General features: G+C 40.8%; 2 protein-coding genes across 3 annotated transcripts in view; both read right to left on the bottom strand.

Moving 5' to 3' along the window:
- Window positions 1–41: 41 nt before the first annotated feature.
- Window positions 42–19,840, bottom strand: LOC110986812 (stimulated by retinoic acid gene 6 protein-like). Of its 2 annotated transcripts, none has more exons than XM_022249029.2 (20): window positions 19,409–19,840; window positions 17,246–17,369; window positions 16,476–16,561; window positions 15,515–15,657; window positions 14,130–14,262; window positions 13,000–13,048; window positions 12,325–12,444; window positions 12,110–12,216; window positions 11,270–11,325; window positions 10,743–10,804; window positions 8,927–9,077; window positions 8,439–8,514; window positions 8,142–8,217; window positions 7,966–8,014; window positions 7,512–7,629; window positions 7,249–7,368; window positions 5,847–6,010; window positions 4,715–4,867; window positions 4,183–4,367; window positions 42–2,601 (listed from the first exon to the last, which is right to left on the bottom strand). In XM_022249029.2, exons 1-20 carry the CDS (start codon window positions 19,453–19,455, stop codon window positions 2,269–2,271), a joined length of 2,352 nt encoding a protein of 783 aa, XP_022104721.2. In that variant the 5' UTR covers window positions 19,456–19,840; the 3' UTR covers window positions 42–2,268. The 2 variants fall into 2 exon arrangements, with proteins under 2 accessions (XP_022104721.2, XP_022104722.2); XM_022249030.2 differs by having other exon boundaries at window positions 2,411–2,601; window positions 4,173–4,367.
- LOC110986820 (sodium-dependent phosphate transport protein 2B-like) overlaps window positions 42–21,192 on the bottom strand; it is a 369,275-nt gene continuing 348,124 nt past the window's right edge. Inside the window, exon 7 of the transcript XR_015425441.1 lies at window positions 42–1,315. The gene's annotated coding sequence lies outside the window, so the exon portion shown is untranslated. The remainder of the gene's footprint in view (window positions 1,316–21,192) is intronic.

Raw genomic sequence — 21,192 nt, 5'->3', positions numbered from 1 at the left:
ACTTTTGGAGACAAGAACTGATACGCAATGCAGTACTCGTGTCAATTTGAATGTACCTTTTAATAAGCAAACATCCACGCAAAAAGCAATAAAAATCGCGTCGCATTGAGGCAAAAAACCACAATTTGAATTTAAAATCTTGTAACACATATCTTTGGAATAAACTCTTGGAAATATCTAGTTTGTGTCTCAGGAACTCTGAGTGACAGTTACAGTTTAACGCTAGTTATAAAAAAAATTGTCTGCCATTGACGTGTTGACCTCCTCAGCTTCAACATTATCAAACCTTGCAAATAAACCCAATACACTACCTGCCTCGAAACGAGCTCGAAGCTTCTGATTAAACTTCAAATATCGTATCAACAACAGCTTAACAGTACAGTAACAAGACTTGCAAATGCTATCTGTCACGTACAGATTTTAAAAATGATAGGCCTGTTGTGATGATCTTAAAATTAAGAATGCGTAGTTTTATTGCAACTCTAAATATGAAAAGCTCGCATTTCCCTTCTGATCATTATCCCCTGGAATCATTTGAAAGACTATTTTACAAAACGGAAGAAGTAAGAACACAATACAAATGTTCAATTAGAAGGCACAATATTTTACGCGGATCAATCTGGACTACATATTTCACACTGGAATAATTTCTGTTAATCGATACGACAAATTTGAGCAGCAATCTTAGCTTCAGTGCGATTCGAATTTGCACCGACTGTACGGAGAGCAATTAACGCATACATTTCATTGCAGACACATTCAACTTGGAATCATTCGTAGGTTTTACGTTCTTAGTATGCGTGCAGCACTTCAATCCATAGTATTGCCTACGATTGCCACAGAGCACGTTTTACATAGAGTAAAAGTTGAGCCATTATTGCAACAGGACTTGACAAAATACGGCAAGACCATTATTCAAAAAGGATAGTGGTAAAAAGAAATATCAGCATCAAGATTCGGTTTTGTACATTTGCATTTTGATGGGAACCCTCTCGTGTCTATTTTTTTTTTCCTGCGGAGACAATTTTAACAGTTCAAAGAACATGCCGAAGACGGGAAAAATTATCTCCATGTATACGTTATGTTGGCGGCAGACAGACGCCCTGCAATACTGTTCAATTTACACGACGGTTTAAATTTAACACTTCCAATTTTTTAAACGTGAACAAACTATTGTGAAAGACATTTGAATTGACTGCACTGAAATCCACACCAATCACCTATTTACAGTATCATTATATACCAGGCAAGATATGGGACGGAGGGGTGCCCCCTTACCTATTCCACCCCTATACACACTCTAGACTATTGTTACCTAACACATCCCACCCCCAGAAGTCTGTAAAGAAATCCTGAGATTCCGATCAAACAATGACCAACACAAAGGCGGGGGGGGTTCTCTCCGCCCCATATCTTGCTTCAAATGTACCATTTGCACTAAGCAGACACAACAGATGTCGACATAACAGACGTCGACACAACAGCACAGGCGAGAGATTTGTTTCTATTTCAAGTGATCATCGGACACATTACCATGATAATTCACAGATCTTTACCGGACCGCAACCCACACTGTATGCATGAATTTGAAAAACCACTGACGTGGTACGGTTGAGTAACAAACGGGGAACAGAGTGTGTTTTTTTCTGAAACGATTGTTCGAATTTATTTATTTGTGAAAGAACCTCCCTACCTAGAAAATATGTAATATCTGTTATGAAATGTTGGGTCCTTGAATTCCTGAAAATGTTTTTAAAAATGGCAATAGCCCCTGGAGAACCCCCCCCTCTCCGGTCCAACCCTCCAAACACGCCACTAATGTGGTATAGGTTAACATGAAAGAGTGTGTGATTCTAAAAGTTCCCTGAATAAGATCTGGGAGCATTTCATGCCTACCCTTTGTCAAAGAGTACAATTTAACAAACACCTCAGACTTCAGCGTCAACATCGGATCCTATATTGCAGATTTGCAGACCTTTAAAGAAGTCACCTTCAGTTGGTTGGCAAATATTTTTTAAAAAGCACATAGTGTAGGCAAGATTTTTTATCGAAATAGTCAAATGCCTTCACATGTCTGAAGTACCGCCCTCCCTTGTGTTAAAGAAACCAAAACGCACGCCGTGTCAATAGGCAGTTCGACATTTTTTTATTTGACCGTGCCTGATGGACAGAACCCGCGGAATCGAATGCCAACATAATCTGTAGATTAGATAAGCCAGCAACATGAAAAGGTTTTCAAGCGTATTACACCTAGAAGTTATATCTCGATCACGCTTCCGTCTCTGATCGTGAGTCGTTCTCCAGCTTAAAAACAGCGGATGCAGAATTCCGAGCATTCGCCGGCCGTCTAGTGGAAGGCGTGTCCCGTAGGGACTCTCCCCTCGGTCTGGTATACCCATCGAGCAACGAGTCCGTCTCTTTTGGGGACGATTCGGCGGAACTATGGCGGGCTCTGGTGCGGACGGCCGGCTGGAGGACGTCCTCGAGTTGACGTTGGAGTCCGGGGTTATCTTCCAGATCATTCATCTCGCTGAGGTGAACGTAATTGGATTCACAGCTCAGTCTCAGATGTGACACTGGTCGGACCTCCCACCACCGCATCTGAAACGTGCAGAGTTTGGGATTACGTGTGGAAGATAGTACAGTGGTCAATCTCCGATGAGCAATAAATGGGGGGGAGACACGCAAGCGCAGTGCGGGATGCGCATGCGAAATGCATGGAGCAGGTAAATATACATGCGCAGTCATTTTTTAAAACGATTACTGGCGCACTTCGCGTCAGCACTGTAAGTCGACCTTGGATACAATTGTATCTTGGCTTTCTGTAGAAAATGTTAAACTTGGAAAAAAAAGTCGGTTGAAGAAATTTCCAGAGGGGGTTTTCCTGAAGTTCGCGAGAGGACTTTGTGGAATAAACTTCCTTTTTCAGCAATCTCGATTTATTTTGCGTGAAATTGAATGTTGTGAATGCTGATCAGTGTGTCAATAAAATTGGCTGAAATGGATGATGTAAAAAGTTTCATTTCACAGCTATAATTGCAACAGTGTGATTTTATCGCTCAGCAAAAAGAAACACCGTTCAGCTTTCACTTAGACAGCTTTACAGTCTGCGTGAAATAAGGCTTAGTCTTTCCCATTCATTCGGAACGGACTCTTTGATCAACTGTAAATTCCTTTAAACGCTTTCATAACCTTTCGGCTTCGCAGTGTCATAATAACCATGCAGACTAAATGGAGACACGGCTTAAATCTCGGATCATACATAGTGATTAAACACAAAACGTGCAAGATAGGGAGGCGCCAAGAAATTAATGCAGCTGTTAGCCGAATTATGAAGAATCGAAACTGTTAGTATCGACGTAAAGTTTGCGTGCAGCAGGTTAACAGAATCTTAGAAGTCGTGCAGTGATAGGTTTGATGCAATGCTTTATACACTACATGGTGGACATAAAACGTCTCAACTCTGACCCGCTCTGCAAAAACGAGTCACGTGTTGCAGGAGTCACTGTTAAAAGCCTTAGGAAGAATCCTGCACAGTGTTTAAACAACACGAATCCTTAACATTTTAACATCTACATACACAACGTCCACTTTAATCACACCAAACTGAGTGGCACATGAAAACAAAGAGCCCAAATTCCTCAATCTAATACAAAGTCAAACTCAAGACTGGCTAAAGTGACATGAGACTCGTTTTTGCAGAGCGAGTCACAAATTTATATCCGAACCATAAACACCCTTTCTCTGATTTTATCTCTCTCACTTTTACACGCTGCAAGTAGAATCGATACGTGGTGCATATCCTACTTTAAACTAAACGCAAAAACTACACAGAAGAAAGATAACATGAGGTGGCTATTTATGATCCAACAGTGTTCCCAAAAACTAAATGTGAAAGACAAGTTAAGGCTCCACGATGTTTCAAGACAGACACCAAAGCCACTTTTGTGTACAAATGGTACTTCGTTGCGTCTGTCAAATACCTATTTAGCAAAGATGATACACTAGCAACTTCCCCAAAACAAAAGTACAGACAGAAATACTCACAGCATCCCACAGTGTTCTATCAGCATGCAGAAAACGAAGTTCAAAGATACCAAGCAGAAACAGAAGACCATAGCAGGCAGGCAGTACAAGGTTCACGTGAACGTAAAAAAAGTTCAATACTTTACCTGGGCTCACCTTTACCGTGCTATCATCAGTCGCGTCCATTGTGTCCTCCCTGACCTGCTGCAGCTCGGGAAGTACAGGGACCCGACTGACAGTCAGCGCCCGGTTGCGCATGAGCGTCAAGGCCACGAACCAGCGGTTTCGAGCGCGTTTGCAAATCACTCTGTGTCCCGTGTTGCTCTTGGCATCTTCTTGGGCTGTCACAGAATTGGACAGATATAAAAGAGGTGATCTATTTATTGAAATTTGGGTAATCTATCGATACACACAGAATGCCATTATCTGAAAAAAAAATGGCAACGATATGACGTAATATGAGTGTATAGGTATTGACGGATGCATCAGCAAATAGCATCAATTTGATAACTGTGAAGATATTTCTGTGTCCTATATTCCGAATGACTGAAGTTAAGTATTTTTGTTTGAGACTGCACAAGACGGCTGTTGGATGACCAACTATTATGACAGCCCACTTTTGTGGTCCTCCTTCAAACTGAAGTACATATACCGTAGACTGTTTCATGTATCAAGGCAGTTTACAAACCCTCTTCGACTACTTCGAAAGTCTTGTAGGTCGGCTGCAATGCGGACTTTTTATTAGATTCGATGCTTTTCCACAGCAGATGGCAAAATGTGACGACTACAGGATGTGTGTGAGCCACTTCCAACTGTAAGAACCCAATGTAGGCCTTAAAACCTGTCGGTTGAAAAAAAAAACAAATCACGTATACCATGGCCCATCTAAACCTGTTGTTCAGGTTGCTGCTTCAGCCTACATTATGAGTTGCCAGATTTGTGACAGATTAAAACGTAAATTTGTCTCTATTCGGCAAATTTAGTTGTTCTTTCGACCACTAGTTTCTAGGGAGAACTGCTTTTACTTCTTTGACACATGGGCGTAAATGTGGGGGGTATATATGCCCCCCACTTTTTGAGATGGGGCTTGGCTATTGAATCATCCCCCACTTTTTTGTGGTGAGCAAGAAAATTAAAGTGGATGGTGAAGAATTTTTCGAGTTCCAACGACTAAGCTGCATTCAGTATCACTCAAAAAAGGGAGAACTGACTTCTGAATCCATATTACTCATGCACATTAACATCATGAACACTGACCTCTATATAGAGTCATATTGTGTCATCCATCACCGCCCCCTCCCCCCACTTTTCAAATGTTCATGTCATCCCCTCCATCTTTCACTATCTGCCACCCCCCCCATTTCCAGCAGAGATTTATGCCACTCCTCTGACAGAAGGCCCACTTAACATTTTCCACGATTTCAATTCTGACGGATCACAGACTTAGCGATATCACCACGATAGGGTGCAGTACGGTGTGATGTCCCTACGCTGTTTCTGATCAGCAAATGTCTATAAAAACTGGACCTTCCGAATACTGTTTTGTATCGTGCACGGGCACCGTACACCTCTTCACATGTTTTAGTCGTACCATTGATAGAAGGCTTGCATTTCACGTCAAGTTTTTCAGAGATTCCGTCCATGTTAAGAGAACCATTACTGAGTACCAGCTGCAAGGGGTCTATTGAACGCTGACGCTCTGTTTCTTGCTTGGGCGAAGTTCTAACTACTTGCTCACTATCGTGCCTTATATACCCAGTATGATAGCGGGAATATTACAATGGATCTCGTGGTGTAAAGACAGCGGTCCACGGCCTTACCCGGATCCCATAGCTCCCATCCCCGCATTAACGTGCTGCGGTCGATGCGGCCAATGAACAAAACACCGAAGAAAACCGCCTTGAAAATCCGCATCAGGCAGGAGAGCAGGCCCAGGATAACATTCATGAACAGGGTGATGTAGACGGTCACGTTGTAGGCTCGCCTGATGTCAGGAGTTGGAGAAATTGAAATCCACGCATTATTATGAAGGTCAGGATGGGAGCCACGCAAGCAATCAGTCAAAGCAATTTTTGCAGGACAAGTTGATGACTTGCGTAATGGCCAAGTCAAGTCATTAACCACATCAACCCAAAAGGAACTGCCTGTTAAAGTAACAATGTCCAACTCTTTGCAGTAAATAGGAGTGTTGCTTATTTTGTGACCCGCTCTGCAAAAATGAGTCTTATGTCACCGGAGCGACTTTTGAGTTTTACTTTGTATTATTTGGGTGACTTGAGCTCTTTGTTTTGATTGTGTTACTCAATTTGGTACGATGAAAATGAAAGTTGTGTAGCTGTCCAAATACTGAGGATTCTTTCAAAGGTCTTTAACTCAACAGCGGCTCCGGCAACAATGCCACTCATTTCATACAGATGGGGTAGCATTTTTAAGTTCAAAGTAATCAATTTTAATCGTTTTCTCGTCTGCAAATAAGGCTGAGAGAGATTTCAGTTAATCTTCTGATTGGCCTCTTTCAGCCGCATCAAAGAAACACACAGAGGCTGGACTCACAGAATTGCTTGAAGGTCGGTTCATATACTTGGAACGAAAGCCGACACGAACGCAAACTTGTGGCGTCCGACCTTAATGTACGTGCACAGAAAATACGCACAAAAGTTGAACACATTCACCTCGAACGAATGTCGTTGCAAAATGTTTGCTAACGTAGATTTTGCATTCACCAGAAGGTTGAACTGGCCTTGAGATGAGAGTTTTGGTGTAAGCATAACTGTTATTGTGAAGTTGAGTTGGTTCATACGACAGGGACGTGCGCAAGCAAAAACAAGTAAAACTATCTGAATGAGTGTGCCTGACTGGTTTGCAAAGATTCATTATATGCTCATCAATTTGCTGAATAGTTCTGCTTCAGATTTGAAGTCCGTGACTTAACTTAATGCACCGGTAATACTGCCAAACCTACAATATCTAGCAACGCTGGGCAGTCAGCCTTGTTCATGGCACTTGGCAATGTTACTAATTTGAGGCAGCCGTTTCATTTGTTGGGGAAAACATACCAATTATTTACTTTCAAATCAAATTTTACTTGAAATTAGCTCTCATTGGCGGCGTAGATTTCTTTTAGGCTCATCTCTCACAAGAAAACAACACGCCGTACAATACAGACAGTAAATTGTTGTAGACGGACCAACTACTTGGAGTCGCGTTCTGGAAACTACTCACCTGTTGTCAAGACTCAAGTATGTCGTTATCTTGCTTTTGTCTTTCTGACTCTGCAAGAACGCCAACTGTGACAGGAAAACCTGGGCGTAATACAAGACGAAACCAACCAAGAAACTCAACCTGCAAGTGGACAAAAGACAAGTGTTAACCTTCCCGCCCAATTAACATAGTTCTCAACTATAATGAAGTGCACGATACCAGCCTATAGGACATCAATACGCACGCTTTTCGAACTAAAACAAGAACAGGGCAAAATCCCTTACCAGTAATTTTTCAGAAGGCTTAAAACCAGCGTGTCTGCAGCTTGCGTGAGAGGATAGATGATAAAGTAAACGATGAAAAACACAAGAGTCCAAGACAAGACTTGAAGGATGAAAAAGCCTGTAAACGGGACAATACGAAAACCAAATTGTTCAAGTCGATGAATCTTGAGCAATGACCCGGCCATCACGATAGGCCAAACGCCCCAAGTCAACTGAGCACAAAATAATGTTCACAAATGGCCGATCATCCATATCAAATAGACCCTATATACACCAGAATTTTCAAAGGAGTCGAGGGCAGGTTCTCCTCTGCATGTTGGTCGCAGTGGGAATTTGCTTTAAAAATTCAGTTCTTGTTAAAATGCCGAGCATTCTGACGATTTTTTCACAATTTTTATTTTCGCAAAAATGTAACAGGTGATGCCAAGGAAAGAAAAAAGAAAAAGCCACTCACCCCAAACTGAAAAACCAATGTGGTAGCCTGTGAACCGAAGATTAGCGACCTGTTGACAAACCAAAAGTTTTAAGGGCATGATTACGCTCGGGTGCTGTTGCTTACAGTCTGAAATGTATAAAGGACAAGACGAACGCTTTTCTTTGAAAGACTTTTTCCATTCAGAGAGAACTCACCACAAGAGAGCTGAAACTGGCCTGTGTGCTCGGGCAAAAATCTTTGTTGCCACGCCAAAGTCGAAGTGTATGCTTTCTAAACAGAAAATAATTATGGCCACAGAAAGGAAAGAAAACTTGTCTGAGAAACGACACCAACTGCGCAAAATATCATCAAATCCAATCGCCGCGGAAAAACTCACACAGAAAACGCAATCTATTCGAAATGCTTTCAGCATCGAACTGTAGCACATGAATTCAAATACTTGTTTAATTATATATCACCAGATTGATATCAAATAGAAATAGGAGACTCACCTGTAGCAGAGTTGCATGTGTAGACTGTACCCTATGGTTGTGGCGATAGCGAAGTAACAAGTCGGCCAAAAGGTGTCTGTAAAACATTAGGTTCAAAAAATGACTTGAAAACAGAGGCCACCGTGGAAAATATATACACATTAAGTAAAGAGCACTTCAAAGAAACAAATCTCTACATGAGATAAGATAAGTATTAACAATTCTACACAGCTATCAGAACATCGGATAATATAATACACTTATAACTAAATACTAATAGAAACTACCGCCATATTTAAAATCACTGAGACAATGTCCATTTTGATCGGATTGGAGGTAAAATCGAGAAGTGATATTTCTGCAAACTTTGGCAGCCCAAACAAGTTGTAGGCAAATTGAGAGCCGTTTATCAGAAATCAGATAAAACAATTGATTTTGCCTAAAATAATAAGATATAAGACAGTTGAAATTGTGTCTTTACAGATGGATTTAAGATATTGCAATCTTACCCTCTGCTATGTCAAAGAAAGTCTTGAGGCCAAGGAACGCATCGGTTTCATTGACCTTGGCAAAAATATTGTACAGGTCGCCACCTATTGCCAGCGTTCGGTTCGCCGACTCCCAAACACTTGATAAGGACATGACATACACCAGGCCAAGCTGCGGATTCGAGCAAAATTGAAGGACTGTATTCACTTATTGCTAGGAATTGTCTCCATTTCTACGTCATCTCAATAACTGGGGTGTAAGTGGCCATTTCAAAGTTAAGCTGAAAACAGCTGACAAACAGCTGAAATGTAGAAACTTCCCATACGTTTTGTGCACACCAGTTGTACAAAAAAGCTAAAATTCAGGGCCAACATCTAAACAAAAAAGCTGAAATGAGCTACAAAGCTGAATTTTCAAACTCTTGATAACATGAGATTACGTTAAGGAGAAACGAGGGGGGAAAGTGGAGATGTACCAATGGTCTAATGTACCTAAGAACAAACAGTTATACAATGCTTTAAGTCTTGAGATGAATTTGATCCATTGTCAACTGTTGGCTAGCTCGGTACATCTGCGGCGCGTCTACATACATGTAACGGCTTTACTCCTGACCCAAGCCATGAACTGTTTTGCTCTTATCGGTTAGGCGCACTTATACTTTTTTTCGCATGCATATTAAACCACACACAAAGATTTCGTCGGCACCTTCAGTGGATCGTATGGCGTACCAGACTGTCATCATTACCTCACGTATTTTTTATCTGTGAGTTAGCTGCTAAAGTATGCTAAATTCACAGTATCAATGCTATCCGAATAACCCTATACAACTGGGGACTCTTTACACCACCACCAAGCAAGTTGGGTGAGCGGCTAGCTAATGTTGGGAAAAGTTCACAGTCTCCTCAAATGGAAACCACGTTTACAACCTTGGAATTACATGTACATGTCTACTCGACGCAGTCCCTCGAATATCATCAAGGAAGTACTGATGGGTAAGTTTCTAAACGATTAATCTGCTCTGTAAGTTATTCAATGTACATGTATTGCAATCATTGTAGTTATTCTGTTAAAAAAAATATTTACTTTAATAACAGAGGGCGAGTTGAAATTGAGATTAAACTGAAAATAAATTGGTTAAATGCAAATTTCAAAAGCAAACCACAAATACCAATAATAAAGACATACGCTACATTAACATAAATATAAAAAAGGAAAAATGATGAAATAAAGATAAAATGGAGGAAGTATAAATGTGAATAAGAAACATTAAAAATGTAAGTGAAAATGAAAAGAGTGTTTCACTTTGAATGAAAACCTGCAACAGCAACCGAACTTGACACAGAAGATATCATAGTGCGGCAAATTGAAAATAAATAGAAGACTAACCCGTAGAACATGTAATACGTTTCTTATTGAGCTCGACCTTATAATTCAATGTCACAACTACTCTGGGGAAACCCGCTCATTCTGAACAACAAGTATTATGCAAGACCACGTGGTGTTCGTTTCTATTTTCGCGTGGAATCGTTTTTACCGACGAGAAACAGATTACCATCCGATCGTCATGCCGAAGTCAAAAGGTAATAAGGTCACAAGTTGAACGATTACGAATGATTTCTTTTGCCTCGTAATACACTTGAATAACTTGTGACTGACTTGTGAGGACTTGAGAAACTCCGAGTTTGAAGTTGTTTTTTTAATCATTACTACATTTTCATTGTTAGTGCCAATGTTTCCAGCCTGCTGTGGACGCCACAATTCGCCAACAAACACAGGGTGTGTGGATTGTCACTGCAGATCAGCGCATTGAAATAGACTACGCTTTCAAAAACTTGCCTGGTACGTCGTCAGAGCGCTGAGAATAAACGTGCAAACGCACCGTCTTGAAAACTTGAAGCCTGTACAAATAGAGAGCAAATAAAATGTTTTGTTTTAGATAAAACTAAAATATTTGTTTTGTATTAATCATTGAGACTTCTAAGGCCAGGAGTTTGACGACTGAAACCAACATCGAGGAGAAAGAAACGTGAAACGACAATGAAATAAGACATTTTTTTTTCAATTTAACGAGCATTCCACACGGTCAAAATAGCCCCTCAATTAAAAAGAAAATCCTTTAGTGTAGACAGCCCCAAGCAAGAAATATGAGTTTCCTTTACCCGTGGTTTGCTCCTGAGCGCGCAATTTACCACCACTTTTGATCATTTACTCTTGCCATACTGAATCATATATGTTTTGTGTCCTTTTAAAAATAGTGCTGTGTATTGATGACGTTGACATCTAAAGAGGTAGCGGGGACAAAGGTCAACTGAGACCCTTTCGTCGATATATATATTTCTAATGAATAACCAACAAAACTGTACCTGGTGCATCCTCAATAAATTTTCTGCGCAGTCGAACACTGAGGCTCACCTCACCCCTGCCAAGAAAATTAACGGGAAAGAATGTATTACACCCAGCTTCAACTTGCTGAATTATTAATTTTCCCTGACCAATAATGGTCAACTCTGTCGATTAAAGCAAAACTCCCATCTCAGGAACATGACGATTTAACGGGCCTTAGCTGCACGTGTTGGTGAATCAATGGTTCTGCATCTCATTTCAGGGGCGGATCAAACCGCTTAGATTTCCTTTATTCCGATTGTTCCGATAACATTGTTACCGATGCGCAAATATCAATCCCTCTGGGATGTCATAGTTTCACTATTCCAATATACATGTTGTTTCATTTTTTTAAATTCTTTTTTGGGTTCTGAGCAGAGGGTTGGCCCCCATCCCCTCCGGGATCCACCTGTGTCATTTGGACAAATTGGAAATAAACTCGAAAACCAACCAAACTGATATTTGTGCAAATTTTGGCAGCCCATGTAAGTTGTAGGCAAAATGAGAGTGGTCCATGAAACTAGAGGTCGGGTAGAATGGAGACCACCCTATATCGGAATCAAAACGATTTCAGTCACTTTGTTCTCCACGACCATGCATGTTTGATATGAAGTCATGTCTCCAGCCTATTCCAACTGTAACCTCAGCGTGTAAACCGGGCCAAGCAATGTCTGGGCAAATTAAGGGTCAAAACTTAACCGGTATGCAAACTTCATTATTTGAATGCCCGAGTTCTCTGCGTCGGTCTGTTTTCATTCTCTGGTGATATCTGATTTTTGGACAAAACTCTCCCCGCACAAGCGATGGGATGAAAAGCTTACCCTGGTTTGGGTGGGGTCAGAAGATATTTTACTCTTGTGTAGAAGTGTGTCTTGGCAAATTCATCGTCCCTTTCGCCACCAATCGTCACCATGTTAACGGAGGATTCCTTTCCAAGCAAGGAAATGGATTCATGTTATGAAACTGATCTTTTCTCTCCCAAAGCGGATTAGAAAATAACTTGAAAACTGTGTTTCAAGGTGCATATTATGCTTACTTTTTCAGGGCAAAACATCTGGCGTAAACTGACGGACAGCCCATAGATGAAGCGGAGAAATAAGGCCATATAGCAGAAGTACACGGGGCCTAATACAGCTGTAATCACCCGTGTCTCGAGCTATAATGCAAAATACGGTGAGAACAATTCTATGAGATGCTTCATACATTTTTTTTCGATCTTGGCATTAACTAGCCTTTACCCCTAACTGTCTGTGCAACTCTAAACTAATACCTATTACCCTTAACCCATGCGAACGACAATTAGAACTCTAGCTCTGGGAACAATTACGTTGGTATTATTTTAGGATCGGTAGCAACAACAGTTGGGACAAGGTCTCCACAATCAATTTTAGACGGGCGGGGAAAATTGATCGGAGGTGGGGAGCAAGAAAATTCGAAAATATCATGCTTACATGCCCTTCTGAGGCGTGAAGCTACATTTAAAAACTGGCCACAATACAAACATCTCAGGAAGTTAGCGTCTATATCACAACAATTCTTCAGAACAAGACGAATATTTCTAAAAACTTACGTATTTGGGTTTATTTTTAGAGGTTTGGGGTCAAGCAGTGAAAAATCAGACTTCAATTGCTCATTACAAAATGCAACAGAGAAAATAACCCTTTCTGTTTTTGTTTAGGTTCAGCAATCATCGAAAAAATCACAGACTCACCCCATCATCTGTCTGGCAGTTAGCTCGCGTTGCAACGTAATAATACCCCCTGTACAAACAAGGAAAGTACAGCACACTTCCATTACAAACTTGTTCCCAATATTCATCCCCCTGTCTGCTATTTTCTCGTGCGAATAATTCTTGTCCAAGCACGTCTGGAGACAAGTTGAACACGAGCGAGACCCCCTCCCCGCGTGCATACAGAAACCTCAGGCAAGCATACCAAGCAGGCGCGGTTGTAAATGTGCTGCAGAAGTCTGCTGTCCGCATGGGACAGTTAGTTTAAAGAGCGACACATAGGCAAGAGGAGAGGAGACTACAATGCATCCCAATTACCAACAAATGAAAAGGAATTCTATGGCAAGAGATTAAAGACTGCAAAGATTTTTGAAATCTTGGGTGAGACAAAATATAACAGTCAATTATATTTTGACCTCTTTGGTGAGGTATTTACGGCAAGTGTTTTTCCTTTTGTTTGTTACTTTGGATGTTGGACTTCATACCTCATGGGCCTATCTTATCTACGCAGTAGGTCTAGGTACGATCAACAACTCACAAAAATAACCATTTTAAATATAACAGTTTAGGACCACAACTCCTAAGAGGAATTAAGCGAACGTATAGATACACATGGAATCTTACGATAACGTTAGGATTTGTGCTAAGTTAAGTTATATCCTATTGATTTCCCTTATATCTGTTGCACATGTTTGGTCACATATCCGTAAGATATAAACACTGGATACAAGAATGTGTCAAGTGTTTTGACAGGGTAGAGACAAGACTAGGACCATCCTTTCATCTCGCAGTCTCGCTGGGCAGACCAAGTACACATCATGACGGAGTGGTCCACCTCTAACCACATAGTGAATATACATGTACATACTGTACTATGTTAAACATTAACACGGATGAGTGTATGAAGGTACTCCCACGCGTGGTTAAATAAACATGAAGGAGAGTATTTTTAGAAATCTTTTAGAAAAAAACGTGGTACAACATCGTAGCCTGCATGTTTTTTACAGTTCATAAAGAGCGTCTTTGAAAATGGCACAACTGCCGCGTTAAACAATCGTCGTTTCAACAATACCTTGTTGTTTTTTTTCTGAAGAAAGCAAGGTTTTATTTACCAGGCTATCGTGTAAATAAGTCCAATCGCGTTTCCAAGCACTTCGTGATCTGTGCTCAGGCAGAGGAGGAGAGGGTAGTAGGCAATGCTGATTTCCAGCACGTTGACTATCACGATGAATATCTGGACGGTGCCTGTTATAAAGAAATACCATGCAAATATTTTAAGAACGTGCTGTACACGTAGGCATGACGTGATTTTGGGTTGTTTATTTCACACAACTTTTTAAAACTGTGTCGTATTTTCTTGGGGGAAAGGTAGCTTTTATTATATGGTTTGCTTTGTTGCGAGATAATGCTTCACGGCACATTTAGTATTTCTGTTCAAATATTGTAAAACGCAATAATGTTGCACAATGAGTGTACACTTTCAACGGTTATTTTTATACGGAGTTGACCTCGTGGCTTGATCGGAGATAGGTAGGAAGTTTGACAACAGTAACATTATTCCGGTCGGGGTCATTTGTTGATGCTTCCCGTTCTGCGTCAACACACACAACCGAGACGTACGTATTATGAGTGTTGGTTACTGGCCAAAAAATTTAAAAAAAAATTATCCTTCCTTTAGTAGATTTGAAGCTGAGGGTCTTCTGACAACTTTTCCATTTCACAAAATCTGCTGTGATATCGATGTGTTGCTCAGTTCAAATAATCACAACGCTTGGAATTTTTCACGTCGGTGAGATAGCTTGGTAAATGACAGTCTGCCCTTTCTGGTTGTACGTTTGACAGCCCAGTCCCAGTGAGTATATAGCATTCCATAGTCTTGTTCATTTAATAGCTTATCAAATAGCCATTCCACGGATAACAGGAAATAAAAAGAATCAGATAACGTATAATATGTATTATACGTTTCAAGTTAACGTCTTCAACTATCCACTCATATCAGAAACCGATACAGACGTATATTTGCGATGAGTCACCTTCAATGGCAGCCCTGTGAGCAAAGGTTACAATTGAAGCAGTTTCCAATAACATACGCCCATACACACGTCAGTAATAAAGTAGGGAAGAACGCGTGCTTACATTAATATGTTGCATATGAACAGCGGCTGATGGCACCTATTGTGTAAAGAACATGCACCGCATGAAAACGTAGGTTCGTCGTTCACGTCAGTATAAAGTGTAGAACGCCAACAGTGCAATTTTCACCACACGTTTTATTAAAATTGGGTAGATAATTTGACCATTTAATTTAGTGCACATGATGTTTTAAATTTGGAGGAAGTTAGGCAAAGTTTTGTGAAAGTCTTTTGTTTTCTATCAACCGTGTTTTTCTCAGACAATGTAGGTCTGTAGTGAAACGACAACTTTAAAGGGAAATAGTGGATGCAAATCTATCCCCCAACAATCAAAATTTTAATCAACACAACGTGAAGGGAAATACCTCTGAACATTTCCGGAACACCCGATAAATCGGGGTTGAAAAACCACTCCCCCGTGAAAAGTATTATGACACAGGTGGACATGGCCGCAAAGGCACAGCCGAATGACCAACGATCCTCGTAGGAATCGATTAAATTTGCAGGACTGAAAGAAAGAAAAAAAAACATTACGCCCACATCACAAACGTTTCATGGAGCAATACAGCGCACTGCATGTACCCTGGTATTTTAACGGTAAAGAGTATGGGTACCCACTTCCTCTCAGGACACAGGTTTTCTTGGTCAAAAGAACAGATTCACGTCGGCCATCTTGATTTGAAAGTAACATAAAACCTTTCATTTTGGTAACCCGAGAGTAAAAATAGCTCATACAAATCATGGCACTTTTTGCTTAGGATAATTTGAAATTTGTGATAATTTACGTGAATATCTAAATGTTTTGAGCCACATTAAAAAAACCTGAAAGTGAGATGTGGAAGGCAAAATAACAGATGACAGATTCGGGGAACAAGATAAAAACGAATGGTTTCCTCACATCTATGGTTTACTGAGATAGTTCTGAACCTAAGATAAAAACGAATGGTTTCCTCACATCTATGGTTTACTGAGATAGTTCTGAACCTAAGATAAAAACGAATGGTTACCTCACATCTATGGTTTACTGAGATAGTTCTGAACCTAAGATAAAAACGAATGGTTACCTCACATCTATGGTTTACTGAGATAGTTCTGAACCTAAGATAAAAACGAATGGTTTCCTCACATCTATGGTTTACTGAGATAGTTCTGAACCCAAGATAAAAAAAAAGGATTCCTCGCAAATAACGTCTATGGCTATAGTTCTGAACCCAAGATAAAAACAAATGGGTTTCTCACATCTATGGTTTACTGAAAAAGTTCAGAACCCACTTTCCAAAAGGACATATAAATCTTGTGCACAAAAATGAATGCCACAATTCTCACCTTGCAATGCTGGGCCTCATTTTGCAGCATTTAGGCCAGAGGCGTTTTCTTGGATCCAGAAATGAAAACACTATTATGACCGTAAGCTAGAAAGACACAAAAAGTATAATTCATGTTTCACGTGAGAAATGTCTTCATGCACAACTTCTCTATACAAAATTGAATAGAGGGGGTTACATTTCCATCCGGCTTGCACCTCTTCCGATCCTCTGCGAATGTATTAGAATGACTTTGCTTCTCTGACACTCAGGTGAGAAACATCTGATCCAAAAGTCTCTTGAAATTGAACAAGAGATCGGGAGTTTCCGCAGCCATCAAGCCTGTCTGTGAGTTTCATTACTACAATACTGGTCCTATAAGAGCTGTCTAGGACGTCTACTGGAGATTCTCCGACCTATTTGGGATCTTCAAACCTGTCTGGGATTTCCTCACAGGGTAGCTGCGATCAATTTGTTTTAATACAAACCTTCAAAATGCACCTTTGTGTGTCAGCTCCAACCTTATTTAAACTTTCGTTTCAATATTTTCAAAGGGTATTTTACTGCCCTATTGGTTTTTATGTTAATGCAAAACCGTGATGTCATCCCAGGAAGGTCTCAATGTTACTCTAATTAGAGCTTTCAAACATTAAATAAGAGTGAAAAGTTGCATGAAAATAAAATGTGTCTTAGTAAACTCTACTGCAGCTATATCTTTATAAACACCTCCACGATATTGAGCCAGATTGAGCCAGACCGGGAACCTACAATACGAGGTGACGTCATACTTACGGCTGGTATTAGACTATACTGGATCCAGTCACGTAGTTCATACGACGAGTTAAAACAGCTTGATGTTCCCATATTTGGTTTTTGCTCTCCAAGCAACCTCGTCAACGCATCATCCACCCCGGAGCTAGAAATTAACACATATATGGTTTAACATGTACATGCTCTGTGTAAACAACACAGAATATTACGGTGCACGTTTTAGGACATTTAGGGCAATTTGAAAAGAGTCTCCAGTAAAGATGGACCTTACCCCGCTACTTTCCTCCCCTAAATCCATTCCAAGCCCCTTCCTTTCCATGTTGACCAACTTATTTCCTACATGTCCTTCAGTTTCAGAAGTATATGTACACCTAACGTTCCAATTTCTTCCTTAACTAACATTTTGGGATGATTTCATTTGTTAACAAACTGCCTCACCCAAGACGAAACTGATATTTCCAAGTAGGATGCTGACGGATACTGACATTTATCCCAATGCTTTTACTCTAATCCACGCTGTTCTGAAACTCTTATTATGTATCCACACGCCAAGTACTTTGACAACTGTGGTTAAATTGCCTGCTTTTCAAACTGCTTTTGTCTGTAACTTCTTTCCTTCGGGACTGACAACGCAGCCAACGAAACAATGCTCTATTTCTCATTTTACTCCCTTTTCAACCCTCTGAGAAAAATCTTTATGAATTCTTCAAACCATGACAGGAAATTTGTGGAAAAGATCGGTGAGCAAAAAAGAACAAAAGTGCCGCATTTTTTACAGGAACGTTGGAATCAGGAGAACCAGTGCTTGTCAACACTATACCCCTGGAACTGTGGGGTCTGACGTCCGTCCTGCTCCCACGAACCCCATAGAAAACAAGCCTTTTTCGCCGTAGGCTCTACATGACGTTTACCGGGTGATGAACAGGGCTTTTATTCTTGTTAAAGTTGTGTACCCATAGAAATGCTGAGTTCTATGTATGGTAGCTTAGCCTACATACTCTCGTACTTTGTACCAAGAAAAAAAAAGTTTTTAAAACGGGAACGAGGAGGACATTGGATCCAACTGTTCTGAGGGCATGTCAGCACCGCCCAAGATTCTGCCACGACCCGTCTCATTTCTCCATCCAAAATCTCCATCGTCCATCTTCCCCTCAGAGGCTCAGAGTTCACCACAATCAACAACACATCAGTATGGTCTTCTTTCACAACTCATTCAGCACGGCGTCACCACAGTGGGGGTGGGTCCCTTGTTTTTTTTTTGGTTTTTTTTTTTGTTCGGGGGTTGTGAATTTTTTGTTCGAACGGGGGTGGGTTAATACTGCATAGTTGTCACCTGGGCTGTGCCGAATATCCGAATAACCAAATATTCGATTGATTGTCGAATATTCGAATATTATTTTTCGAATTTGAATATTCGAAAAGTCATGAAAGGATGGAGAAATTTCCTTTTGTTTTAAATCAGAATAATTGCACTACGGAGGTTTGTTTCATATAGATTCAAAAGAAGAGCGTCAGAAATCTTACAATGACTTAAAAAGTAAATTATTCATTAAACAATTTAAAAGGAATAGAAATTTTCAACAGGGCAAGAAGTCTTGTTCATCTCTTCAATCGTGCTAAATCGTGGCTGGGGATACTCCATGTGAGAAGCTATTATATTGATTATAACGTACAATTGTGTGTGTTATTGCAACTGATTTTGTATACGGTTTGTTCATCAAAAATCTGCTGGTCGGTGAGACCGAATATTCGGTTACTCGCTCAAATTGAAGGTCGACTATTCGAATAGTGAATTGTTCGAATTGTCTCAGCCCTAGTTGTCACCGATGATGAAGCCATTAAATTTCTTTGGTATTAACTGTTGTCGCAATATAAGACCCATTCGTGGTTTATGGTTTACGAGTTAAGGGGATCCTCTAGCCGTTAGACGGAAAGCACGTAATAAGCCCTAAAGAAAAATATAGCAAGGATAGAGTCGGGGGAGGGTGTGTGTGTGGGGGGGGGGCGGATGACCCCAGATCCGTGCCTGCACAAGACATCATCACCATCACATCAATCTCGTGAACTGCGATCTGCATGTTCCGTATTTTACTACATGTAATATTATTCACACTACATACACATAGAAATCCACAAATAAATTCACAAATGACGGCATAAGGGACATACAATGATAAAACCCACCTTGTCGACAATGAAGCAACAGTGGTTAAATTAGACAAGTCCTCCATGGCAAAACTTTCGTCAGGGCTGACGTGAGAGGACTCCAATTTAAGTGAATTTCAACGCAAAATTGATCTAGGCAGTGTTGTCACGGTGATCTATGAAGTGCAAACGCCATGTACGCGTGTACCTAGGGCCCACACTGTCCGGGCCTACACATGTAATACAATCCGGAAATCATACGCAAGCTCAGATAAAATTATGGACTGAAGAACACTGCAGACGGGCCAGTCTGTCCCGGCTCACCCAAGCGTGAAAACTGTGGGAATATGAAAACCAAGAATTGTAAACACAGCTTGCTTCAACATTGGAATATGCATATAACAATGGTGCATGTTGATAGCAAGGGCCTTGGCTTACATGAAACGAAACGCTAGAGTGAACCGCGTGCACTTTGACCTTCTACCCGTAATATCTAATGCATTTCTCTGAAAAAATTGCACACGAGCCGTCTGCGGGAAGTGTGACAGTGACAATATAAATGGGACACGACGTCGGCAAAAAGTGACCTTTGGCCGGACCGAAGTGTTTTGCTTCAGGCACGCTGCATAATCGTGGTTTCGGGCAATAGAAGAGCAAAGGTCTGCAAAATTAAACGAATTCGAGTACGTTGAGCCTACCTGCGGTGGATTTACAATCTAATGAGTGGTGTAACTGCAGTGCAGGCGCCGGTTACATGGATATATTCCGCTTGGCATTTTTGCTGGCCTGCTTGATAAAACTGTACATAGAGCTATGGCTCCAGTGGGCTGAAAATGAGTGAAGGATTATTTTATCAGTACTTTATCAACCTCATAAGCTTTCATTTTAGAGAAACTTGAGATGCAGAGTGCGTACAAGAATCCCGTTTCTGATTTTATTGGCCTCTATATTTTTATTACTGACAGCAGGACACTATTAGAAAGATAGAAGATAAGTGTTTACACGTATTTAAGGCCTGTATAGATCTGCTCGTGTGGGTCTCGCTCGGTTTTGGCTATAATCATTATTGCCTAATTATTTACTTGATGTAGGCTACAGTGAAACCAAAACAAACACTAAAGACAAACTGATGTGTAGTGTTAAAAGCAGGTATATACATGTACATGTACATACATGAATCACCCGACTCTGGCCATATGCCAGCCGAATTCTGCCCTAGTCCGTAGACTACTGAGCTGTACATGTAGAGGTGGCGATATGGCATACATGTATGTTCGTCTAGTGCTTTTCCGCATTACATAGAACCAACTGGGCAAGCTTAGGGCCGTCCACATAAAGTACGTACGCATGAATTTTCAGACCCCCCCGTATGCATGGCGTACACAGTGGCTCCACCCCCCTCCCGTACGCATACGCATTCTACAATTCTGGAATACGCTGAAGGTCTGTGTGTCATGAGTAATGTTGCGGTTTACTAATATAATGGGCGTTGGCACGGAAGGACAAATGGTGGGGGTACTGTGTTAGAATGTTTTTATCGAAGCAGAAAAGTTGATTCTGGTAACTGATTGTATGAGAAAGTGTATTGATATGAAGATTCGTTGAAGGCAAATTTTCAGTTTGCGTACGGTACGCGCTGGCTTGAACCCCCCTCTGTACGCATGATATACAACAGCACCAAGTCTCCTCCCCCTTCAAGCGTATGTACTTTATGGACGACCCCTAACCAGAAGCAGAACTTTTCCTTCTGTGCATCCCTCCCTCTTTTTTCTTTCCCTCAGTATTTTTCTTCTATTTTTATTTACTTATTTATTTTGGTTATA

Source organism: Acanthaster planci, linkage group LG05, assembly GCF_054643075.1.
Source record: "Acanthaster planci isolate LZ-2023a linkage group LG05, COTS_SCS, whole genome shotgun sequence".
NCBI classification, from domain to species: Eukaryota; Metazoa; Echinodermata; class Asteroidea; order Valvatida; family Acanthasteridae; genus Acanthaster; species Acanthaster planci.
This window is presented reverse-complemented; position numbering and strand designations above follow the sequence as displayed.